Source organism: Phymastichus coffea, unplaced genomic scaffold (assembly GCF_024137745.1).
Source record: "Phymastichus coffea isolate CEN01 unplaced genomic scaffold, Cenicafe_Pcof_1.1 PCOF00017, whole genome shotgun sequence".
In the NCBI taxonomy this organism is placed as follows: domain Eukaryota; kingdom Metazoa; phylum Arthropoda; class Insecta; order Hymenoptera; family Eulophidae; genus Phymastichus; species Phymastichus coffea.
Genome location: NW_026706828.1, coordinates 274576 through 300183, shown reverse-complemented (window position 1 = coordinate 300183; position 25608 = coordinate 274576). Strand labels below are relative to the sequence as shown.

Genomic DNA, 25608 nt, shown 5'->3' with positions numbered 1-25608 from the left:
ATGCTTATTCTTATTATTATTATTATTAGTATTATATTACTATAATAATTTTTGTTATTGATAAAAATACATAAAAGAATATTAATATTCGAACTTCATTTGCATTTAAAGAACACGTTGTTATTGAAAGGGAATTGTATATACATTCATTAGTTTAATCAATGTTATCATACATTTAATGATAATTCCACAGATAAATGTCTTTCACTTATAAAAGATGTTGATAATATGTGCGAATCGGTGTATTCTTTTTTTAGATTATTTTCATCGAGTGTTTACCTCAGCAGCCTGTGTTATTTTTTCGGCAGTGAGTGAGTTTTATGGGTATTCTAGTTCGATGTCGGAAAGTACGAATAGTACGTCTTTTTGTTTATCAGTGGTATTACACAGTTGTACAAAATTTTCTTTAGTGATTTTATATAGATTTACATTACTCAATTGTGACAAAATTCTCTCGCTGTCATCAATTCTTCTGCGGGGTAAGTGAGGCACTTTCGCTCACGGCAATTGAGGGAGAAAAGAGAGGGAAGGTCATAAAATAAACTACACAAAGATAGGTCAAATTAAACTTACAACCTATTACGACTAACAATTATTCACACTAAACATACGCGCGCATAATATAATCTTGACCAACTAACGAATAAATAGAACGAAAGAACAACTTAGGATAATCAGAAATAAATATTTCACGGTTTATCCTAACTAATAAAGAATCGCACACTTATCCTATTACAAATTTATTTAAATTTTACGCAAAACCTTGTATCGGATGAATTGCCCGGCACGTGAGCGCCTTGACAATTCGCCGGTCGCAACTAGCACTAATACAAATTAAAACTAAGCGCGAACCTCCAGATAGCCGGCACGTGAATGCCTGGCTATCTTACTCAATGCGCACCGGTCGTCGCATCACCAGAGAGAGAGAGAGAGTGCAGAAAGAAAGAAAGAAGGCTTGACATTTTATCCGATGCTCCTCGCAACGTCGTGGATTTTAAGCGATGTGCTGCTGCAGGAAATACCGGTCGTCGCTGCTGGTTAGAATGTTGCTAGCGATGCTGGCTGTTGTCGCTGGCCAAGTATCTGCAGGCGACGTTGGTCGTTTCCGCAGGCCCAGTATCTGCAGGCGATGTATCCGCAGGCGATGTTGGCTCTTCTTGCAGGTGAGGCTGGCTGTAGTCGCAGACAAACTTGTTGCCGGTAGAGTTGGCCTTCCTTCCAGCTATCCAAAACTACACTCTCTGCTCAAAACTGGACTAACTTACGCACGCATTTTTTCTTACGCTGATCGTCTCGCTGCCGCTCAGCAGCGCTTGCTCCCATCCCTTCTTGACCTATTAGATAGGCGGTACGCGACGCGCCGCTTATTGGTCACGCGCCTGCCTAACCCTGCATAGGCCTAATGCTCACTCTCTCTCTCTCTCTCTCTCTTTGTCACTCTCTCCGCGCTCCTCAACTCTTTCTTGCGCTCAGCTCCGCTGGCCCGTCCTTGGCGCTGAAACAAAAAGGCCGAGTGTTCGGCGCATACTTTAATGCGCTCAACGTTGGCCACTAAGCCTTGCCGAGTGGAGAAGGAGGGAGAAAGCGCATGGCTTGCTCTCGTCACAAAATTTCAAAGTGAATAAAAGTTAAAAATTTCTATAAATTTTAAAATTAAAAAATAATTAGTTTAAAAATGATTATTTTTAAAATACGTAAGTATTTTATTCACTTTTTGAACATCTTTTCAGTAATTATTACGTTTCATATAAAATGAATAAATAAACTTTTGTATTTTTTCTTTTTCAAATTAAACTCGATACCGCTCAAGGGGCTCGTCTAGAAAAGATACTGTTTTGTTTGGTCTTGTATCGAAAATTTATTGTAACGAAAAAAAATTTATCATTTTTTTTTCAAATTTCCTTCAGAAATAAAAATGTTTAGACCAGTACAGTCTTTTGTTCAGCGATTACGAGTGTAAGAATACTATCGTTATAGTTACTTATCATTCATTTTGGGCACGACTCCTACACAATAGGCCTTATATTTTCACCAGAACAAAAAGTGTAACTAATGAAAAGATGATTATTTAAAGTGTGAAATAAATTTTTAACTAATATGAGTTCGCTGAAGGTGCCATGTCTGTTTTCAAAGTGATAAAACACGCGATTTTTGGTGATTTTTTTAAAAGAAGTTAAAAATTGTATTTTATTACAGAAAATTGTTGGTTCAGAAGGGTTTTTCGAAAAATTATTTTAAGGGGGGAGCCTGCTTTAGAGGCGTCAAAAAATCGATTTTTTCGAGAATTTTTTGGGGGAGGAATGAAATATCCGATTGGGATGAAACTTTCAGGGTTTATTATAACATGTTTCAAGAGTCTTCTTAAATTTTTTTATTGAAATACAGATTATATTGTGGCTCGTAGAAGCATTCGGCCGAGGCGCCTCCACTCTGTAGTTGTCGTGCGGCGGGAAAAATGCAGATCGCAATTTTCATCTGAAACAAAAAATCAGATAAAATTTCCATTCTCCAATAGTGTAGTTTCTAGGTAAACCAAGAAAATTCAAAAAAAAGTGAAAATTGAACAATTTATCGCTAAATGAACAAAAAATTAATTTTTTTTAAAAAGAAATGCACTTTAGATTGTTTAAAAAGTTAGTTAATCTTAACTTTCTTAAGTTTTTTTAGGTTCAGCTTGAACAAAATTCAATTCCAAATAAAACCCACTTTGTCTCGTTTCGATAGGACGTTTAGTTTTTTTCCTATCTTTCCCGCCAATTAGGAAAAATCGTAAAAATGCAAAACCGAGAAATCGCGCGTCAAAGTTTTCGTATATAAAAAAACGTAATTTTATTAAACATACCACGTAACTATGCTAATCGGCGATTCCTGGTCCATACATTTGTTCTTCAGACTCTTCGTAAAACTGATTTTCGTCGAGATTTTCGAGTCTAGGAGCTGTTCTGGCCTCTTTGCTCGCGAGTAGATTGCGTCTGTTTTCTCGGGCGATGCGCTCCTGGTCGGCTTGCCGAGAGAAATTCATGCATTGCTGTCCAATTTTCAAGTCTAATATCTGCATTGTTTGTAATACTGCACTGTAGCCTTCATTGAACATTCCTCCAGCGATGTAGGTAGCAATCTCGACAATTTTAACCTATTAAGGCCCATGCCAAACCTGGGAAAGATAGCGCCAAACTAACTATGCCAATCGTAGCTAAATCGAAAAAAAAAATACCCGTGTTTTTTCTTTTGCCATTTTCAATAGTTTATAAAAAATTATTTAAACAAATTATCAAAAAGTTATTATTTTCAAAAAACTGATAGCGGCAATCGATTCTACGGGAAAAAACATGAAAGAAATGTATATAACGTTTTTTTGTCAGACGTCAATTTGTTAGTGTAAAACGGCTATAAACAATTGCAAGTCTGTCAGGTACATGTGTATACGCCAAAATCCCAAGCAAAATCTATTGCCGATAGCGCCAAACTGACTATGCCAATCGTAGCTAAATCGAAAAAAAAAATACCCCTGTTTTTTCTTTTGCCGTTTGAAATTGTTTATAAGAAATTATTTAAACAAATTATCAAAAAGGTATTATTTTTTAAAAACTGATAGCGGCAATCGATTCTACGGGAAAAAACATGAAAGAAATGTATATAACGTTTTTTTGTCAAATGTCAATTTGTTCCAAAAACAAATAACTGTAAAATAGCGATTTTCTATAATACATTCAAATTTCTATGAAGCTTCATCCATGTGGTCATTTTTGTGATCATTGCATACAACTTTAGAACATTGTTCACAGTACAGCTGAGTTCTTTTTTTACACGATGAAACCTCACAATGTAGGTACTTACCTATTTTTATTTTGTGTTCGTTTGATGAACTATCACTATGTCTTTTTTGTCTGACAGGGCGGTCCCTTGAAAACTTAGCGAGATAATATTAGCAAACTTCTTGCACAAGGTCTTTCGTTCCCTTTGGTAATTCTGGATGAAGCTTATTATAGATGACGGTAGAATTTGTCAATGCTGCCTGAATAAGTCTCACAAAGAGACACCACATCCATTTCTTACTTTTAATTGTAGGCGTCAATGTATTGCAATGTTGATCATGCAGATCAACTCCACCCATGTATCGATTATACATTGAAAACGCTCGAGGGAAGAGAATTGACTTCTTAGATGACTCGTGCCATCTCTGTACTTCAACTTTTGGCTCATCACCATATTTCGTTGAAAGAACTGATACAGGTTTTGAGTACATAACAGTGATATAATTCAAATTTGAATTACTATCGTGCAAAGCCATAGTTGTACCCCTTTCTGCTTTTTTTGGCATCTCAACTTTTTCTTTGACTCGGTTTTGTCTAACAGTCCCAGTTGCTGATAATCCTAGTTTATCTAAATGAACCATCAGATCTGGACTTGTGAAAAAATTATCAAAATATATATGATATTTACGAAGATCATCTTTGTCAGTTACTTCTAATAGAGGTGAAAGTAACTTCATGACGACTCTAGATCCCAAACCGACGGCAACTAAAGGATTTCTTTCATCAATTCCAGCTTTTCCCGTATAAATATCAAGTTCATATATATATCCATCTGAGGAGCAAAGTGCCCACACCTTGAACCCGAATCGGATTGGTTTATTTCGTATACATTGTTTTATTCCGAATCTGCCATAATATTTGACCATTATCTCGTCTATTGATAGATTATAGTCAAAAAAGCCAAATTGCATACAATTTTGACGAAAATAATCATACAGTGTTCTTACTTTCCAAACTTTGTCGTTTTTATTCTCATCCTTCTTTTTATAAAATTTAATATTTCTCTTGATTTCAACAAATCTATTCCTTGTCATGAGATTAGATATGACTGGACACTGTAAAATTAATTTACTTGACCAAGAGTCACGAAGATTCTTCCTAGAATTTATTATAGTAATCATTAAGATTACCATAAATTTTTCTAGATCGATCATACTAAGTTCAAAATTATTTTCCGCTGTAGCTTCAACTATATACTTTTTCATTGAATCTGAAAAATATATTTCAAATAACTCTACAGAGTTCTTAGAAAATAAACACGAAATCGATTGAATACTGAAGTTATCATCAGTATCCATAATTGTAGAGTGGCTTGGAGCCTCTTCTTGCCATTTATAGATATGATTATGTTCTAATAATTTTTGCGTACTAGTGTAAGTATTTTTGACATGTTCATAAGAGCCGGTGGGAATTATTTGAGATGAAATATCTTCATCAAGATTGCAATCAGAATCTCCATCTGAGCTCTCATGATCTTCCGGTATAAAAGTTATATCTATATGTTGACAATCATCGATATCATCCTCCTCAACTAATTTTGCTAAATCTTTTACTCTACGCCTTGGCATTTTCACTTATCAATTATAAATAAAAAATTATATTGGGACTACAAAAATCAGATCACTACCCAACACGACAACTTATACTAGAAATATTTGTAATGAAAACTGAATCTGTAAGATTACATGAAACCGTTAGCCCGTCACTCAAACGTGATCTCTAACACGGTTTCAATAGAAAAACATTTTGCAAACTCAGTAACCCAAAAATTAACCTATGTTAGTCAAATTTATAAATGTACTAGAAATGTCCAAATATACTAAAAACTTTTGTAATGAAAACTGAATCCATAATATTACATAAAACCGTTAGCCCGCCACTCAAACGTGATCTCTAACACGGTTTCAATAGAAAAAAAATTTTGCAAACTCTTTGCAACTTCGTAACCCAACAATTACTGTGTCAGTCAAATTTCCAAATGTACAATTTGTGAAAATTCAAAGCTTTCTGTCCTATTTTCTTAAACAAATTGACGTCTGACAAAAAAACGTTATATACATTTCTTTCATGTTTTTTCCCGTAGAATCGATTGCCGCTATCAGTTTTTTGAAAATAATAACTTTTTGATAATTTGTTTAAATAATTTTTTATAAACAATTGCAAACGGCAAAAGAAAAAACAGGGGTATTTTTTTTTCGATTTAGCTACGATTGGCATAGTTAGTTTGGCGCTATCGGCAATATATTTTGCTTGGGATTTGGCGTATACACAGGTACCTGACAGACTTGCAATTGTTTATAGCCATTTTACACTAACAAATTGACGTCTGACAAAAAAACGTTATATACATTTCTTTCATGTTTTTTCCCGTAGAATCGATTGCCGCTATCAGTTTTTTGAAAATAATAACTTTTTGATAATTTGTTTAAATAATTTTTTATAAACAATTGAAAATGGCAAAAGAAAAAACACGGGTATTTTTTTTTACGATTTAGCTACGATTAGCATAGTTAGTTTGGCGCTATCTTTCCCAGGTTTGGCCTGGGCCTTAATAGGTTAATGCCTGAGTGAAGGTATTTAGGTGTCATGCGCCACACAGTGGAATTGAACGACTCGTTCGCATTTTGTGTGTGTCCACCCAAGCATCTCGTTAGCAGATCGTCGTTAGATAACTCCTCGTACACAGGACGAATGTGCTTCTCAACCTCTTCGTCGATGACACGTGGCGAATGTTGAAAATCAGCCAGTTTATTTGCTGCCTCGGCTTTGCGCCACTCACACCAACTGTCGGCGCCTTCTGGGCAATGGTCGTGGCGAGGTAATTCATCCGTCGAGCAATAATGATCGAGTGTCGCCATTATAGCGTTTTTCATGTCTTCTACAGAATTCAAGTTTCTTCGAATGGCCAGACCGTAGTAAATGGTTAATTTTTTTATTAAAGTCTCGGTGAGCCGCTTCTTTCAACCGAGCTTTTCTTGTTTTTTTTTTGTTTCGGAGACGAGTACCCATGCGCTTTTGGACATGTCCCACGCACTCGTTTTTTGTCACTGTGAGCTCTGGGCCGTATGGATTACTGTTCAGAATGCCAAGAAATGTTTTGGAGTCGCCGTCACCAATGTAATTACTGTACTTTACTCCGAATTTCTCGATGGATCTCAAGAACATTGTCATTATCGAATCAACTTCCATTTTTCCGGACGAGCCGGCGTGATTCGAAGAACAATTTTCCTTATGGTTTTGATATCATTCTTCAAACTCATCGTCGTCCAATGTATTCTTCTTGAGAGCACAAGTATGACAATATCCGCTTTTAACGATGAGATCGATCACTTTGCCACTGTAGTACCCGATAAGTGTAGTTACACCATATAATGAAGTAAAGCCACGTTTTTTCCAAGATCCATTGCCCGATACTTTCAAATGGTCAGCTGGTCTTCCATTTTTAACGTTAAGTTTTTTTTCCTCTGCGACGGCTTTTTTGCAGGCGCTGTCAAACATTTTTTTCGACGCTGAATACAGATGCTGCACGATTTGATCATACGTCGATTTAGCTAAGCCTGGTGATATGTCCATAAGACCACAAAAAATGTTAATGCCTTCTCGTGCGACACCCAAAAGCCTCATGACGAGCACAATTCTTCTATTGATTTCGTAGCCAGTGTTGATCAATGGTCCAGATTGAATTTCTCGTTTACCGCATTTGCACGCTAAAACGATTTTGAATCCGAGACCTCGATGGCTGCTTTCGGCAAAAGTTATTCGCTGCTTACCCGAATTACAAATAACTATTTCGGAAATTGCTAAAAATTCAGAGACAAACTCAATTATTCGATAGCAATGTGACGGATGAATTATGACATCGTCCGTAGTTGCTGAAGCCAATTTATTTTCACTACAGCTCGTATTAGCTTCTTTATCGTCAGATGTCGAAACATTTACGAACTGATTACCATGGAATTTGCGCTTCCGTGGCTTACCAGTGCGTTCAGTTGAATATTTACTACCTTCGGATAGCTCTGCATGATTTCAAGATGTTCACGTACCGAAACACAAAACAAAACTGAACTCGAATGCCAATACAGCTTGGCTCAAGCCGACTCTGCCAGCTCATGTATACTGCTTATAATATACACTTTTATCCCTTCTATAGCTCCAGCAAGACCTACGAAGGATCTATAGTGTCTCGAAAGACCGTGATTCCTTTGTATTATAATACGTACAATAGATCAAGGGGCGGAGCGCGCGCGCTCCGAGCGACCCGGCCGCTCGTATACCTGCTCGACGCTTACCCACTATTTCTTTTATAACTCCGAAAATATTTCGAGGATGCTTCTAAAATTTTAGGGACACATTCTTGGATAGTTTAGGAAGACATTTATGTAACAAAAAAAAATCGATTTTTTGAAGCCTCTAAAGCAGGCTCCCCCCTTAAAGAAAATGGCGGCCGTTTTATGAAAATGCCTTACATGCAAAAACACAGATTGAAAAATGAAAATTAATCCGTTAAACGTTCTAAATTTATTAGTAGCATACTTTCAAGCGTTAAACATACCAGATAGTGTCACGAATTATCATGAAATAGAGTTGGCCGAAAAAATAAAACCAATTTTAATAGATGCAACACATGATTTCAACGATGTCGAAATGATTACTGATGATTCTTTGGATTTTCAAGAAGAGTATAAAGACCATAGTGCGGAAATAATTGAAGATGAAGTGTAACATCATTTCCCTGATCCGGATATAGCATCAACAAATCAATGTACAGCAGATAATGAAGAACTATATTTTGAGTACAAAAAAAGAGCTGTAGATTTTTGGAGAAGTAGCAAAACGAAGCAAAATTAAAGTCTCAAAACAGTGCAAAACATATTCAAAAAGTATCATCTATTAGTCAGCTATGTCGTTGGGCTCATTCAATTAATAAAGGTGGCACGTATAGAGAAAAAGTAGCACAAATTTGTCAGTATACCCTGGATAAGTTTAAGGCAGCTCTCGACAGTGGTTCAATTATCCATGTTGAAGATATAATTAGATGGGCCTTACAAGCTAAAAAAGAAATTGGTTTTGATGATATTAGATTCAAATCTTCTAAACATTAGTTACTCAAATTTAAGCAAGCACACAGAATAGTTTCTAGGAAAATAAATAAGTTCATAACAAGAAAAACGCTAGAAAGTAGTTCAGAACTTACGGCTAAAGCTGAAGCATTTATCGATGACGTTAAATCGTGTATACCAAGGATTGGACTCGAAAATTTGTATAATTTAGATCAGAGAGAATTTGAGCTGGAAATGCATTCTGAAAGAAGATTAGCAGTAGACGGAGAAAAGCAAGTGCAATGTCTATATAGCCACTAATATCACCTGCTGGACAACTGTTGTCACCGCTATTTCTAGTTTTAGTGGAACCAAGTGGCAAGTTTGGCCCTATTCTAGAACAAAACATATTTAGATCAGAAAACGTGTACGAGGAAGAATCCAAATCTGCAAAACTAACAACAAGTAACTTTGTCCGAACATTTTTTGATAATGTAATGTTAATGGATCATGATATGAATTTACATGTGAGAAATAATATAGTTAAACTTTAATTATTGGTTTACAACCAACTGTCGTCACCGAGATATGTAGATTTGTTTAAATATTCCTGGTATAAAAGCGGTTCCGTCAATGATAAACCAGATAAATTTTATAATTCTATATATTCCAGTTTCTGAAAGTCTTGTGCAACACATTGTAAAATAGAAGGGTGCACAAACATTGCAATTGTGCGATGTGGTTGGTACAAAAAAGCATTGTGCTTTAAAAACTTTTATGAGGACTACCATTATTGTAAAAACTTCGTAAAATAATATATTTTATGCTCAATACATAAAATCCACTATGGTAAAAGATAAAAGATTGTAGATTATTATTATTATACTCTAATATTATAAACAAAAATACGTTATAAGTTAAATTTACAATAAAGGAATTTTTATGAAAGTTAAAATTTTTTTTCGATATTTTCGTTCACCACATTGGTTTCGCCATTTTAAATTTTCAAAATCTTATAACAGGTTTGTAATCAGCGACCTGAAAAACCTGTATATACAAACTTTCCACATATATTATGTAATGAATTACATATTTATACTTATTTTGTGTTAGAGATGGTTTACCCCCTTAGGGGTAATATTTATTAAAACACCGAAAGACGTCAACTAAATTTTGTTATTATGGATGTTTAGACATTTTTTCCAATTTTTTTAGTCGGTTTAAACTTTTTTATTATAAAATTATGCCAAAAAATATGTTTTCAACCCCTAAAAAATAGGGGATGCTACCCTTACTCTTCAAATCACCATGAAATACTTACTCCTTTTGTGAGAAATAACATCCAATTCGTTTCACTGAAAAATATTAATTTTAAGCCGAGATACTAAAGAAATGCTTTTTGGGGGTTAATTTTAGGGGAGGTTTTTACCCCTTAAAAGTGAAAATTAGCCGATAAAAAAATACGTGTCTCTTATTTTTTTATGTTCTACAATATGTATCAAAATCATCAAAATCGGTGAGTTCGGGTAGGGTACCTTTCCTTGTTAGTAACAAACAGGTCATGAGGTATATTATCGAAGGCCTTCGAAAAATCAAGGAGGACAAGGATGGTCATTTGTCTCCTATCAATGGCAAACCTCATGTCATCAAGTATACCCACCAAGGCGATCTCATAGAGTGTTCCTTACGGAAATCCGCCTGTTGAGGGTCTAGAAGATTATTAGCTTGTAGATGATCAGAGAATTGTCGTTGTAATAGTAGTTAGAAAATTTTAGAGGGTTCAGACAACTGCGTGATGTGTCTAGTATGGGAAAGGGACTGGGGAGATCTGACTTTGGAAAGAAGACGAATAAGGATGCCCTTCCACGTGGTGGGAAACGTGGATGTATCAGTAGACTTATTAAATATTTCGATAAGGTTGCAGGCTAAAGTTTCAAGTTCAAAGAGAAGCATCTCTCCCGTGAGTCCATCACAACCTCTAGAATGCAAAGCCTTGATCTCGGTCTCAATATCGGATTATATAATTTTTGAAAAAATAAAAGGAGGAAAAGAAAAGTGATGTGCAGGGGAGAACTACAGATATTGTCAAACTTAGTAGTAGTAGTATTTAGTAGTAGTATTTATTTCCCTGATTTCGGGTAAAGACCCACTACAGATAGTTGAGAGAGTAGCTCAACATTTACAAAAGGTAATGTATAACATCGTGATTTGGAGCAATTCGCTGGTAGTGTACAGATAAAAGGAAATATATAATGTACAAGATTTTAAAAAGTATAGAACGATTAAAATAATACGCGTCGTATTATAGCAGATAAGATAATGTCTAAATTAGGATTAGAAACGATTGCGTTAAACATGAGAAAAATTTAGTTCTTTAAGTCAGATGTACTGAAATCTCTTATTCTTAAAATACTAGACAAAAAGTAGTAAAACGATGAGAAAAAGCCTTAGATATCTCCTCTCTAGAAAATCATTAATTGCTAAGAAATAGAATTGAGTGTTTGTTGCGGCGCTGTCGGGCTTCTCCCCGATAGATGCAACGATACTTAATTATATTTCAAAACGATTCATCTAAACAGCGAATATTGTGTTTTCTATTCGGCGAATTTTGAAATTTCATTTCTTATGGAATATATGCGTGTCAACTTCTTGCTACTCTCGGAAACTCGATTACAACTATAATAGAAAGAGTCCGAACTATTTATTTGATTAACGCGAGATAGAATCCAACGTTACATTTGGCTCCCAAACAGGGACTCTTTTGAAATTTGTAAACAGTTTTCGAGCGAAAGATCTTTAAATTGTTGCGTGCGTATTCAAAATTTTGTAATATCGAATAGTCGAAAATTAAAACTTGCTAAACGCAAGAATGCTGCGTTGAGAAAATAAGTACAGGAATTAAGAGAGAGAATTAGGCTGTTAGAATCACGATTCGCGACGGAAAGCCACATAACAGTAAGAAACATTCGAACCTTACACGAAGATTTGTTGTTTGTACATAATATGTGTACGTTTATGGTAGATTCCTTGCCTGTTCCAGCAGAATAATTACTTACATTTAGCACGAACACTTACAATGATTTTTACTTCTTACTCTATTAATTTAATATACTCATGAAGTTATGAATAGTAGCATGATCCTTTATTAGTTTGTTGTTAACTAAATTTTAACAATTATTGAACATTCCTATACGTGTTAACTTTCTCAATATTTCTCTGATCGAGATAACGATTTAAGCTTACTACCAAAATGTCTGGAAATAAGCGATATTCCATTTTTACATCAACTGAGATAACTTCAGAAGCGATTCTAAATGAATTAAATAATGATGTTCTTGATGATGAGCTATATGATTACGATAAAAAAACTCGAGAATGAGAAAAAGCAGTCGTAGAGGAGTTAAAACAATTAGATTCTGAACAAACGAAACTATTTAACGATTTTGCTACAATTTCAGAAACGATTAATAAACTTTGCAATAAAGTCGAAAGACTAACATTCAAAGTAAATGAACAAGAAGTATTGATCTCTACTTTAAAGTCCAATTTAAATGATTCAAATGTAATTATTGAACAATTAAAAGAACGTTGCGATGAAAATCTAAATGATATTATCCACGGTAAGGATAATATTATTAACGAAATGAAATATAACATTTCAGAGCTCCGAGTAGAGATAGAGAAATCGAAGGCAATGAAAATAGAAAACATACGGTTAATGAGACTATAGTAGAGACTTTCAATCAACCGATATTAACGTAACCAAAGTTTCATAATAGCTACAAATATCGTCCTATTAAGTATTTAAATGATTTTAAAAGATATTTACAAGTGAGTAATTGCAGTACAGCTCAGTTGCTTTGTCTAATTTCCCAGTGAATGACTGGTGTGAATTCTGCATGGTATGATCTCGTACAACGAGAGATTAACAATTTTAATGATTTTGAGCGTTTATTTAAAGAGAAATTCTGGAATGTTGAAATCTGCAGAAACATCATGCGTGATATAACTATGCAATTCGCAAAATAAATTTAGCATATAATATTAACGAGAGCTTAGATGAGGAAGAACTCATCGATAAGCTATCTCGTCATTTCGATAAAGATGTACACTTACTAGTGCAAGCTAAAAGTGTGCGCAAAATGTCGGAATTCATTAGAGTACTTTCTTCATTCGATAATGATGATTATGTAAGCAACCGTAACGCTTCTAAAGAACATACGAATGAACACCAAGTTAATAGTATTTCTATCAATCCTTCTACTCAAAAAGCACAAAATAAACGGCGAGAACGCAAGCCTAAAGTTTCCCCCGAGGAAATCAGTGATGATACAGTGTAACATCTTGAAATCACTGCTTCTTTGGGAAACGAGTAAGCGTTGCTTCTCGTAACTCGGATAAGATAAACAAATTTCAGCGAGTAGCAACTGTAGAAAATTATAATTTAAGAAAAGATTCAACGGAAGAATTACTCTGGACTATATTTGATAATCCTCGGGATGAAATTAAGATTGAACTTGAAAGTAACGAAGACAACACGTATATTAGGAAATGGCCAGAAATTAACATAATTGTAGAGGGTATTTCGGTTGTCGCGTTGCTCGATTCGGGTATCGAGATTTCAGCAATTTCCGACGAATTTTATAATCAAAATGCATTACTTTTTAAATAAAAACCAACCTTGCCTATTAGTGGACATGTAATTAAAATGGCTACAGGACAAAAAACTGTAAAGTTGAAAAAACAAATTTATTCGAACGTAAGATTAGGTGACCTATACGTTGACATTACCTTTCTCATTATTCCTCATTTAGTAAAAGATTGCATCATCGGTTATGATACTACGAAAAGTATAAGGATGAAACTTGATACTGAGCAGGAGAATGTAACTTTTTAAATAAACAATATATTGGGCTATTTGAAATATAGTGAAACTCTTTTGGATGAGAAAACGTATCAAAGCCTGTCAATTTAGCATAAGTATGACCAGAATCATAGCGAAGAAGTATCCTTGTTCGGAAATCTAACCGAAAACCACCTAGACGTAGGCGCCGCAAAAGACGACGATACGAATTTAACGTGGACGGAGATTGACAAAAAAATTAGCGCATGCTCAAGCTTAACTGAAAGTCAAAAAAACGAATTGGCGGCATTAGTATATGAATTCAAAGATGTGTTCCGCAAAAAGCCAGGACTATTGAAAGCTTTCACTCATAAGTTAGTACTCCAAGATGAAAAACCTTATTTTTTGAGACAGTATTCGGTGCCTTTGAAACATCGCGAAAACGTGAGAATTGCAATCAAAGAGATGTTGAGAGATGGTATCATACGTAGGTTCTAAAGCAATTTTATAAGCCCAGTTGTCATCAGCGTAAAAAAGGATGGATCTGTTCGGTTCTGCCTTGACGCTAAACAATTGAACAAAAAATTAGTAAAGGATTATGAAACTCCATTTCGTATGGAAGACATTTTTCAGCAATGCTTTGGAATTAACTATATGTCCAGTTTTGATTTAACTAGTAGCTTTTGGCAAATCCCACTAGACGATAAGAGTAAGAAGCCTTTATGATTGAAGAAAATACATATGAATTTAACGTCGTGCCCTTTGGAACTTGCACCAGTACAGCTGCTTTAGTAAGGGCTTTGAATCTATCCATTGGCGATTTAAAACAATTTATAATCTCGTTTGTAGATGATATTCTTTGTATCTTAAAAACATTTAATGAATATATGTATCATCTTCGAGCGTTATTCACTTGTTGTCGTAGAGATAATTACACTTTAAATTTTCAAAATGAAAGCTAGTTCAAAACGAGAATTTTTAGGTCACATTATTACACCCTCGAGTATAAAGCCCCAAAGGGAAAAATTACAGCTTCTAAGAGACTTTAAAGCTCCTAAAAATCTAAAAAGCTTGCAGAGCTTTCTCGGTTTCGTCAATTTTTATACAAAATTCGCTAAGAATTATGCGGTCGTCTGCCGACCTCTGATGGATTTATTGCAGCGAAGTAGTGGCTACCAATGGTTACCTGAGCACCAAGTGACTTTTGAGGAAGTTAAAAAATTATTCATTGAGAATATCACTCTGATATATCCAGATCCCAACAAACCATACATTTTAACCACTGATGCTAGTTACCATACGGTGGCTGCAGCTCTATCGCAACTAAATCAGGAAAGTGAAGAAGAAGTCATAACCTTTTATTCGCGAATATTAAAAGGTGCTGAGCTAAACTATTTTACAACCGAGAAGGAACTTTTAGCTATCGCATGGTCTTGTTCGAAACTAGATACATATTTAAGAGGTGCGAAGTAAATTATCGTTGGTACTGTTCACAAAGCACTTAAATTTTTGTCGACATGTAAATTTACTAATTTGCATTGATGCGTTGGTGTCTATTCCTACAAGATTATAACTTGACGTGCGAGTATTTGCCAGGAAACAAGAATAAAGTAGCAGATTTTTTATCTAGATATCTATCTGACAATCGCAACGATGAAGAAGGCGTAATCACTATCGCAAGTTTGATGAAAAAACCATCTCCAGCTCTTTTAAAAAACTTTATCAACCTTCCGCAATTCCAAGAACAGGACGCTTTCATTAATAAAATTAAAAAACAAGAATGTTTTCACAACCGATTTGTGGTCGGCGTGAAACACTAGCCTCCATACAGCCCTGATATAGCTCCCTGCGATTTTTGACTATTTCCTCGATTGAAAATGACGCTGAAGGCAGTCGCTTTATTGTAAATTTGATGATAAAAAGACTGTTGAAACTAATGCGGCGAATACACTAAAGGCGATTACGAAATTTGATTTTCAAGAGTGCTTTAATAAGTGGAAGTATTGATATGAGTGTCTCATTTAATCAAATGGGGATTACTCTGACGGATGCCATCCCCCGAATGATAAATATTAAATCAAGCGTCGAGAAATCGAGGTAGGTCGGATACTTTTGGGGCAGACCTCGTACATAAAAGATTTAAAAAAATTAAATAATATCTGCACATGTAACAAATAAAATAATTTTTTACGCCAGTTTGCCTGGTAAATAATGTAAGTATTAAATGCCATGAAATTTAAGGATGATCCAATATTTTTTTTAACATATACATATGTTACCTATATATTTTTTGTAGAAAACAATGGTGCTATTGATTCTATCACGAGACCTGTCTCAAAAGTAAGAGACGAAAGAAGTTACAGACAAAAATTTAATCAATAATTATATTATTGTTACTAAATTCTTTTTATTTGTAACAAAAAAATATTTAGAAATAAATCTTGTTTAAGGCAGTAACATTCTATCAAGATATATATATATTACTACCATTACAAAGATATCAATATATAATGAAACAAAGAAGTAAAAATATTAATTAGAGAATTTATTAATATTTTTACAAAATAGAAAAATATCTATCCGAGATAGATAGAGGTGGAGTTCACGACGATGTATATTACTCATCATCACCACCTTCTTCAATTACTTGAACTACATGATTTTTTCATAAATTTTTGTGAAATATTAGTCAGACTTTACAATAACGGATTGGTATCTGGCATTTTGTAAATAGTAAATAACCAATATCTAACTAATATTCGTGTGAGAGAAGACTGAAAAGAAGAGAAGTTACTCATGAATAATTTTATTTACTTTTATTTACTCTAGTTAATATTATCTAAGCTGTGTTAGCTTATTATTATCAGATGGCTTTTTTGTGATTTTCTTCTTCTTAGTATGACTACCATATTTCGAGGCAAGTATAAGCTTTTTATGAACAAAGAACAGATATCTCTTTCTTCAGGCCCATTGGAACTAAAATTTGATTTTAATTATGTGACGGGCGGAGCGACCGTTGAGTTCGCTCGCCCTGTTTGTCTCTCTCTTTCTCTCTCTTTCTTCCGCGTGCCGTCCCCTTTGCCACTGCCACTCGGTCTTGGTTGATTCAAATCAAGTATCGACGCACGATGTGGCTTTGTTTCAGATCTGATTTCTGATCGGCGTTGATGTTTGGCACAAGAAAAACGGAACGAGCAGGAAACGAGAGAAAGAAAGAGAGAGAGAAATAGTGTCGCCGGCATGAGTCGCATATGTGTACGTAGCCGGCGGCTCTCGGCCGTTTGGGTACCTATATGGAGGGATGCCGAAGACGTCCCGGAAAGCGCGAGATCGTAGGAGCAATGTGGCTTTGACCAGCAACGCGCCTTTTAGCTGGATTAGCCTTGCGACGAGAGAAGTGACTGTGAGACGTGCGATTGCCAGCTCTCTCGCAGAAGTTACGAGACGAATAGCTGAACATCAGAAGAGAGGACCGACTGCGCCGTGACAAATCCACCTTCTTCAAGGGCTTCAAGGATAGCAGTCGAGCCGATGGACGCGGACTTCTTCTACGACGCTCCCTCCTAAGGTCAGGTACCCCTTTTCCTTGGTGTGCGCTTCGGTTTCTCTCTTTAGGCATCGTATTGACCGGACGCGGACGAGTGGTTGTGCGTACGTGGAATCCGCACCGCATCCACGGGAACTTGCGGGATAATTTCTGTAAGGCGACGCTTTGTCTCCGGTGCGTTAATTCGCACGAGACAGGCTAGTCCGGACTTTGCCCGATGCACAGGTCAAAACGTGCCGGATATATGTAAATAGGAGAAAATACGAATAAAGAGTATAACGGATAATAGGAGAAAGGATTTTATACAACCCTGTCTCCTATAATAATTAGTTATAATCGCGACTATTGAGATTGCCGGGTGACGAAAGCCCATCATTATTTTTCGCGACGAAGTGAATACGCCTTCCGGACCTTTTCCCTTTAAGTAATTTGTGACGCGAAAATAGGAAAAATAGATACGAACGTGCTACAATTGATGGAAAGCGATATGTCTCCTCGTGGTTTTTCTTAAACCACGCTTTCTACAGTAAGAGTTTTCATCAAGAGACGATCCCTTAAATATCGTTAAGAGGATTTTCTTAATAAATTTTATTATTTATCATTTTGAGTGCAGCTACGTGAATCATAATTATTTACAACTAGTTGGCGCATCATATAATTTATGTTAAACTAAAATTATAAACATCATTAATATAAGCAATAAAGTTAAAATATTATATTGAGCTTTTATTATCTTTGCGGGGAACCTATACGATTTTGTTAAAATCATCAGAAAAATTAGCAAGTCATTATTATTATCTATCATTCGCTATCGAAAGAAACTAACAATAACGAGATTTTTTAATCATTATAATGTCAAAAATAATCTAAAACAAAGAAATTACTAATTAAAGATTTGCTAAGCTGTGCACCTAATTTTATTGGAGTTTTCCTAACGGCCATGGCTGGAAATGTAGTAACCTTACCTAATTGAATGACTAAAAAAGAGAGCTTAGTTCGTTTTGTTAATAGTTATCGGTGGATAGTTTAAAACTAATTTTTATGATTTTATATATTTTTTACAAATTCTCAACCTGAATATATCAGAATTGCAATAATTATACTTGACTGGTTTTGCAGGGCAGCTCTATAGATCAATCATAAAGTAGGGATGCATTTGATTCATTTTTATATATCTGTTTATTAAATAAATTCTAAATTTTACAGATGAACAAAACTCAGCTCAAAGTAAATATAACACGAAAAATATTAGTAATAATAATATGGATACTAATGAACAAAGTAATTTTGATATTTCAATTAATATTGACTTAGAATCTATTGGTCCTATTATTAAAAATAAGCTTAATGAAAAAGTTTGTGATGTTCGTATCACTTATAAATAATAATTCGTACTCTCGTATCTAGTTGCGTTAATGAGTAAGAATTCGTTTCTAGTAAAATTTCTCTAATTGTCAATAAAATAAATTGATAAATCAAATATATGCGAATATGAACAATGTTTCAAGGGAAGTCAGACTATGCCCTAGCTTCTTATGGTGCGAATTGTCCCATAAGCAGAGCCAAAGTCTTCCTTGTAGAGGTTAATCACAAGGAGAGAAAGAATTTAGGTATTAGCCAAGTATATTCAGTCTCATGCGCTCACTTTGCAAGGCTAGAAGTGAATACCAGCCTGTGCAATAGTGGGCGTATTTATACACAGATTTTCCCACCTATTTTCGCAGGAGCGTTTTTTTTCGAGAAGTTTTCGAATATTCGAGAAACATTCGCGAATTTTGAGAAATGAATTTTCTTAATTTACAAGTAAATAAACATTACATACTGAACTTTCAACACATGTGAACTTTACAGAATTCGTTATTTGTCGATTTAGTGTAATTTACAATTATGGCAAATAGTGTCGTCAAAAGTTATTAACTAATAAAGTTAATTAATGCAATATTACAATATTTACAATAGAAAATTATTAAATGTTTACATAACTTTATAGTTTATTAATTTTAGAAGTAATTTCTAAAAAGAAATATTTAAATTAGTTAATAACATTTGAATTATAACAAATTTTCATATTTGTAACGGTTTTTTCTATAATCTTATAACGCAATTACTAGATTAATTATCTAAGATTTATAAATCATAAAGCTATCGATATTAAGTATAATATTAACGCTTTCGTTCTATATACAATGTAACGGGGGAGGTTATCTGAAAAAATGAGAAATTTATTGAAGCACAAACTCCCACGATGCAAAGCTAACCGCCGCTCCGTTAAACACGTATAGTTTAACGTGTATTCGCCTTTATGTCAGATGATTTCGCTTAAGTGTCTTCTATCAAACGGAGTTGAACTTACCTTAAGTGACGTGACTTGTGACACTCGATGTATCTTATATGTGGGCGACTTTACGCTAATCCACTAGATGTAATCGGATTAAAACCTAAGCCTTTACAAATCGCTTAAGCTAATGGGAAATTAAATGACGTAATCAGCGAATGAAATTGACTAACTTTAAATAAGTAAAAATAACTACAGTATTTTATGGGCCGAAAGACTAACGCACGCAAATAGAATTTTACAATGAATTATTATTCGGTAAGAGAGAGAGAGAGAGAAGATTCGAAATTTACCGCGAACTAACGCTCGGTGCGAATACAAAAAATCGATATCACGGTTGACAAAATACCGAATGTATTTTGTCACGCAATAATAACGGGAGGTGTACCTACCCTGCGGTGCAATTTCGGTGATCAGCCGTAATTGTTGATGACGAAGTATCAACTGCCGCTACTCCTCCTGTTAATCAGCTGCACTGCCTTGCTTTCCTATCAGCTATAACTTTGCTGCTGCCAATCTGCTACTGCTTGCTACAATATCTTTGTTGCACTTACGCACGAAAATAGTCCCAAAAAAACTTTAATATCGGCGAAACACGGTGCAAAAATCAACTCGGCGGTAATGTCGCGTAAACAGCTAAGGCGTAACTGCTTATTCAAATGCTCACGCGCCCCTCTCTCTCTTAATTATTCGTATTGACGCGCGAGTTACAGAATCGCGAAAGGATCGATTAATTGAATCGACTACCGTTGCAACAACTTATTATTTAAATAAATTATTAATTGTTTATTTATTAATAACAGTTATTATTAAGCTGTTATCAATGAAACCAATTCTAACTCATGTTCTTTAGTTATTCATTTTGAATATGGACTATTTACATTTTTCTAATAATTCAAATTTTTAGTGTAATAAATAAATTAACTTTGCATATTAAAGTTCCTTATTATTTAATAATTAAAAACAATTTGTATTACTATATTCTAAATCTACGTACTAAAATCTATATAAGAAACACTTTGTTATATCAAAATTGCATCTAATTAACATATTTTTCTCGAATAACAAAAATCATTATATCTATATCTATTACTTTGTGACGTCACGCTCCTTATTTGGTTATGAAATTAGACTCTTGTACTAATACAATCGAATAATCAGTGCGGTGGCGCCGTTTAATGTGCTGATTTGATTAAACACATACAGTCGAACATATGACACTGCACCCTTCGGCACTGCATTGCCCGAGTCACTGTGCGCCTCCATACCCTAGAAACTGCACGCTGCGCAGTACCGTCACTAGTAGCCCACTCACCGGGGGGGGGGGGGCTCTTAACTTTTTTATTAAAATTAAAAAAAGGAATTTTAATTGAATTATTTTAATGCCGACAAAATCCAATATTGTTCTATTAAATAAAAAAATTATCCTGCTTAATTAAACAACTACGAACAATTGCGCGAAAATTTTTTTGGGCCTTTTTTAGTGCTACATATGCCCGTACCTGGCGCAGCGCTGTGATTGGCTACCGCCAGCGTGCAATGCCTTGGGTCGGCTACTCCCGAAAGCATGCAGTGCCGTAGGTTCGACTGAAGATGCGTTTGACGGGTTGCGGTGATTCAGTGACATAATAAATTAGCTCATAGATAAGACCGTTACATAGCCCCCTCTTGAGACTGAATGATCTATGAAAAAGAAGTCTCATGAATCAATTCTCTATGAGCTTTTATTATTATTCTTTTTGTTTGTTTGTTTGTTTTTTGGTTTATTTTTTATTTATTTATTAATTTACAATAAAAATTTTCCTGGAGTTGGAGGTCGGTCTGGTTGTTTTGAAGCCATCTTCTTCTTTATCTTCTCGATTTTTTCTTCCGTCCTGGTAATCATTACAACCAGCTTCTTTATTTTTTTCTGGATCCTGCGCTTCTGCTTCCTTGAGGTAGTGCGGAGGGCGCCGGAGCAGCAGAACATGTGACACACTAGATGGTAGAAAGGGAATCGTGGTTTGTTTTTCCATTTCTGCCTTTGCCATCCACGAAGGCTTGGATGGTGTTTGTGTGCTTTTACACAGAGACCAACGCACCATATTTAATGATGGTACAAAAGTTTTGTATGATGGGAATGGGATATAATATCTTAGGTCAGACGTGTTAGTCTGAGTACTTTGACTCTTTCCCACCATCTTCCAAAATTGCTAGCTCACTTTCTCCAGTATTCACATATATCAGATCAATATGCAAATTTGCTTGGAGAGAGAATGTATTCCCTAGTGGCTAAACTTGGTACGGCTTTAGTAGAGAAGTATGAAATACGCCTCTATCCTTACCGTTCTTGTATCTCAATAAGCATGTATCTAAGCCAATTAAAGCTTTAATTATACGAGTATACGGGCCTTCATATAAGATTAAGAACTTTTTAATTATTTCTTCTTTTTTATTACTTATATTCTGGCTCCGTAATAAGACATTGTCATTAATTTTATATTGATAATGACGGATATTTTTATTGATATTATTTGCACGTTCTATAACTTTTGAGTGCATTTTCTCCTTTATTCCTTCTATTTGATTATAATTCGTTGGCACATTCGTTTTGGTATCAGGTATCCATCAATGCTAAAATCTATCTGGTCTTACATGTAGATGAGCTTCTATAGGAGTTGTTTCAATTGTTTCATGATACACACAGTTCATTATTTGTTGTATTTTAGGAATTAATGGAGCCCAACCTTTATGGTTATTGTTGGCATATGCTCTTAAAAATCTTCCCAGTTCTCTGTGAATTCTCTCCACGATATTACTTTGTGGATGACGAATACTAGAAAATATTAATTTTATATTGTTAGAAGAAAGCTTCTCTTTCCATGCTTTTGCTGTGAACTGTGTTCCATGATTGCATATAATTGCTAATGGTTTTCCATAATTTGGTATGTAATGTTCAAAGATCTTTTTTATAGTCGTATATGTAGTTGATCTTTTTATAGGATACTTTACTACAAATTTACTAAAACAATCTATTGTTGTTAAAATGTATTTAACTCCACCTCGTGAAGTAGGTAATGGACCATAGAAATCTATAGATAATATATATATATATATATTATATATCTATAGATCATTTGGTTTTTCGACCAGTATAGGCTGCATTATTGATGATATCTTTTTTGTATAATATTTTGTACGTTGACATAAGTTGCGGCGATTTATTGTTTTAGCGACTTTTTTACGAAGCTTGTAAATATAAAAGTTGTCTTGTAACATCTTCGTAATTTTTCTAGATCCAATATGACCATAAGCTTCATGTATTTCTTTGGTCAATTCTGGAATAATTATTTCCAGCAATAATAATTTGTTGTTAATTTTATCTTTTTTATATACTAAATCGTTATTAACTATATATCTAAGATCAAAATTTTCTTTATTTCTTAGATTTTGTATAAAGTCATCTTTTTGTTGTAATAAATCCAAATTCTTGAAATGTTTCATCAAATCTTGAGAAGGATTTTTCATCAACATAGCAATTTGAATTTCATCGGTGTAGTCGTTGCTGCAATCTGTTATATGTCTTGATAGAAAATCAGCGGCTTTATTCTTATTATCTGGTAGATACTCGTACGTAATATTGTAGTCTTGAAGAAACAAGCACCACCTCACTAATCTCGCATTCGTAACTTTACAAGTAGTTAAGAATTTCAATGCTTCATGATCTGTACGTATAATTATTTCTTTCGCACCTCTTAGATACGTTTCTAATTTTAAACATGACCAAGCTACAGCTAAAAGTTCAGTTGTAAAATAATTTAATTCTGCTCCTTTTAGAGTTCTAGATATAAATGTTATAACTTCTTCATCACCTTCATTATTTAATTGTGACAAAGCAGCGGCTATAGTATGATAACTAGCATTATTAGTTAATATAAGGCTTATAGAGATCAGGAAATTTTAAAGTAATTGTATCAATAAATATTTTTTTCACATTATTAAAAGCTGTTTCATGCTCAGGTAACCATAGATAGCCTTTGCTTTCTTGCAATAAATTCATTAAAGGTCTACATATTTCAGCATAATTTTTTGCAAATCTTGTATAAAAATTAACAAATCCAAGAAAGCTTTGTAAGCTTTTCAAATTTTTTGGAGCTTTATAATTTTGAATTATTTCTAATTTACTTTTTTGAGTTGTTATACCGTATAGAGTAATAATATGTCCTAAAAATTCAATTTCTTCTTGAACTAATTTAGACTTTGAAAATTTCAATGTATAATTATCTCTACGACAAGATGTAAATAATGTTCGTAAATGATGAATATGTTCATTGAATATTTTAGAAATGCATAGTATATCATCCACAAACGGTATAATAAATTGTTTAAAATCACTAATTGACAGATTTAAAGCTCTTACTAACGGTGCTGTACTAGGACATGTACCCAAAGGCACTACATTAAATTCGTAGTTATTACCTTCGATAATAAATGCTGTATATTTTTTACTTTCTTCTTCGAGAGGAATTTGCGAAAAATTACTTGTCAAATCAAAACTAGAGTTAAATTTTACTCCGAAACAATGTTGAAAAATATCATCCATATGTAGTGGGGCTTTATAATCTTTAACTAATTTTTTATTTAATTTTCGAGCATATAAACAAAATCATACTGATCCGTCTTTTTTAATGCTTATAACAATTGGATTAATATAATTACTAATTGATCGACGAATAACGCCATTAGCATTTCTTTGATTGCAATTTGAACATTTTCTCGATAATTTAACGGTATAGGATACTGTTTTGAAAAATATGGCTCTTTATTTTTTTAAATCAATTTATGAGTATATACTTTTAGTAAACCTAATTTTTTACGAAATACATCTCTGGCTTCGTACACAAACGAAGCTATCTAATTTTTTTGAGCATCGGTAAGGTTAGAACTTTCATCTACTTTCTCATCAATTTCCCAATCATCATTTGTGATGCCTGCGTCTATTTCATTATGAGTTAGATCAATGAGTAATGGCATGTCATCGCCAAAATCTGAGACAGTATCATACTGAATAGTTAAGCTTTGATATGTACTTTCATCTATAAATGTATCATTATATTTCAAGTTTTCTAAAGTATTATTAATTTCAAAATAAATTTGTACATTATATATATCAAGTTTGAGCTTTATATTTTTCATTGTATCATAACCGATAATACAATCTTTTTTTAATTTAGGAATGATTATGAAAATAATATCATTATATTGACTACGCCAATTTACATTTAAATAAATTTATTTCTTCAATCTCACCGATTTTTGGCCTGTAGCTACATTAATAACGTGTTCACTAATCGGAATAGTAGGTTTATCTTTAAAATCACTTAAGTTTTGATTGTAAAATTCCTCTGATATAGCAGAAACTTTACTACCCGAATCAAGTAGAGCTTTTACTAGAACATTTTCTAATAAAAGGAATATTTTAGGACAAATTCTGCCCCCATTGCTATTATCATTATTTAGATTATTTATTATATTAGATAGGTTATATTGTGACTTGGATGAGAGTAGACGTGTCTTGTGTGAGTGCTGAGTATAGGCCGATTCTGGAGAGAAGGAGAGCAGGAAGTGAAGAGAAAAGTGAAGAAAAGGTGCAGGAGGAGTGGAAGGGCGATCGGAGAAGAGAAAAAGAGAACGAGACAAAGGGCGAAGGAAGAAAGGTGAAAAAAAAAAAAAAAAAGGAAAAAGGATAGGTTAGGGTAGATAAGACAGAAGGCGGGAAAAGAGGAGCGTAGGAGAGGGGCATAAAGGCGAAGACAGAGGGAATAAGAGAGAGAGTTAAGGAGGTAAGGGAGCAAGGCGGGGAATTGGAATAGGAAACAGGAACGAGATGTTTACAACGCAAGGAACAGCGAGAGAGAGAGGGACGGTAAAGGGGATAAGAGGAAGGCAAAGGGGGTGAGAGGTAGAGAGAGCGAAGAGGGCATGAGAGGGGGAAACAAGGAAGAAGTGAGACAGGCGAAAAGGTACAAAAGTGAAAGCGAGGGGAGTGA

The 25608-nt window shown here is 34.3% G+C and overlaps 2 protein-coding genes across 7 annotated transcripts in view; one reads left to right on the top strand and one right to left on the bottom strand.

Annotated features, from left to right (window-relative positions):
* Positions 1 to 25608, top strand: part of LOC131675209 (inositol hexakisphosphate and diphosphoinositol-pentakisphosphate kinase-like) — a 650144-nt gene that overhangs the window by 432699 nt on the left and 191837 nt on the right. The gene's annotated exons all lie outside the window — the stretch shown is intronic.
* LOC131675212 (uncharacterized) lies at positions 2855 to 6688 on the bottom strand. The gene is made up of 2 exons (XM_058954124.1): positions 6376 to 6688; positions 2855 to 3132 (listed from the first exon to the last, which is right to left on the bottom strand). The coding sequence occupies exons 1-2, from the start codon at positions 6686 to 6688 to the stop codon at positions 2855 to 2857; spliced, it is 591 nt and encodes a 196-aa protein (XP_058810107.1).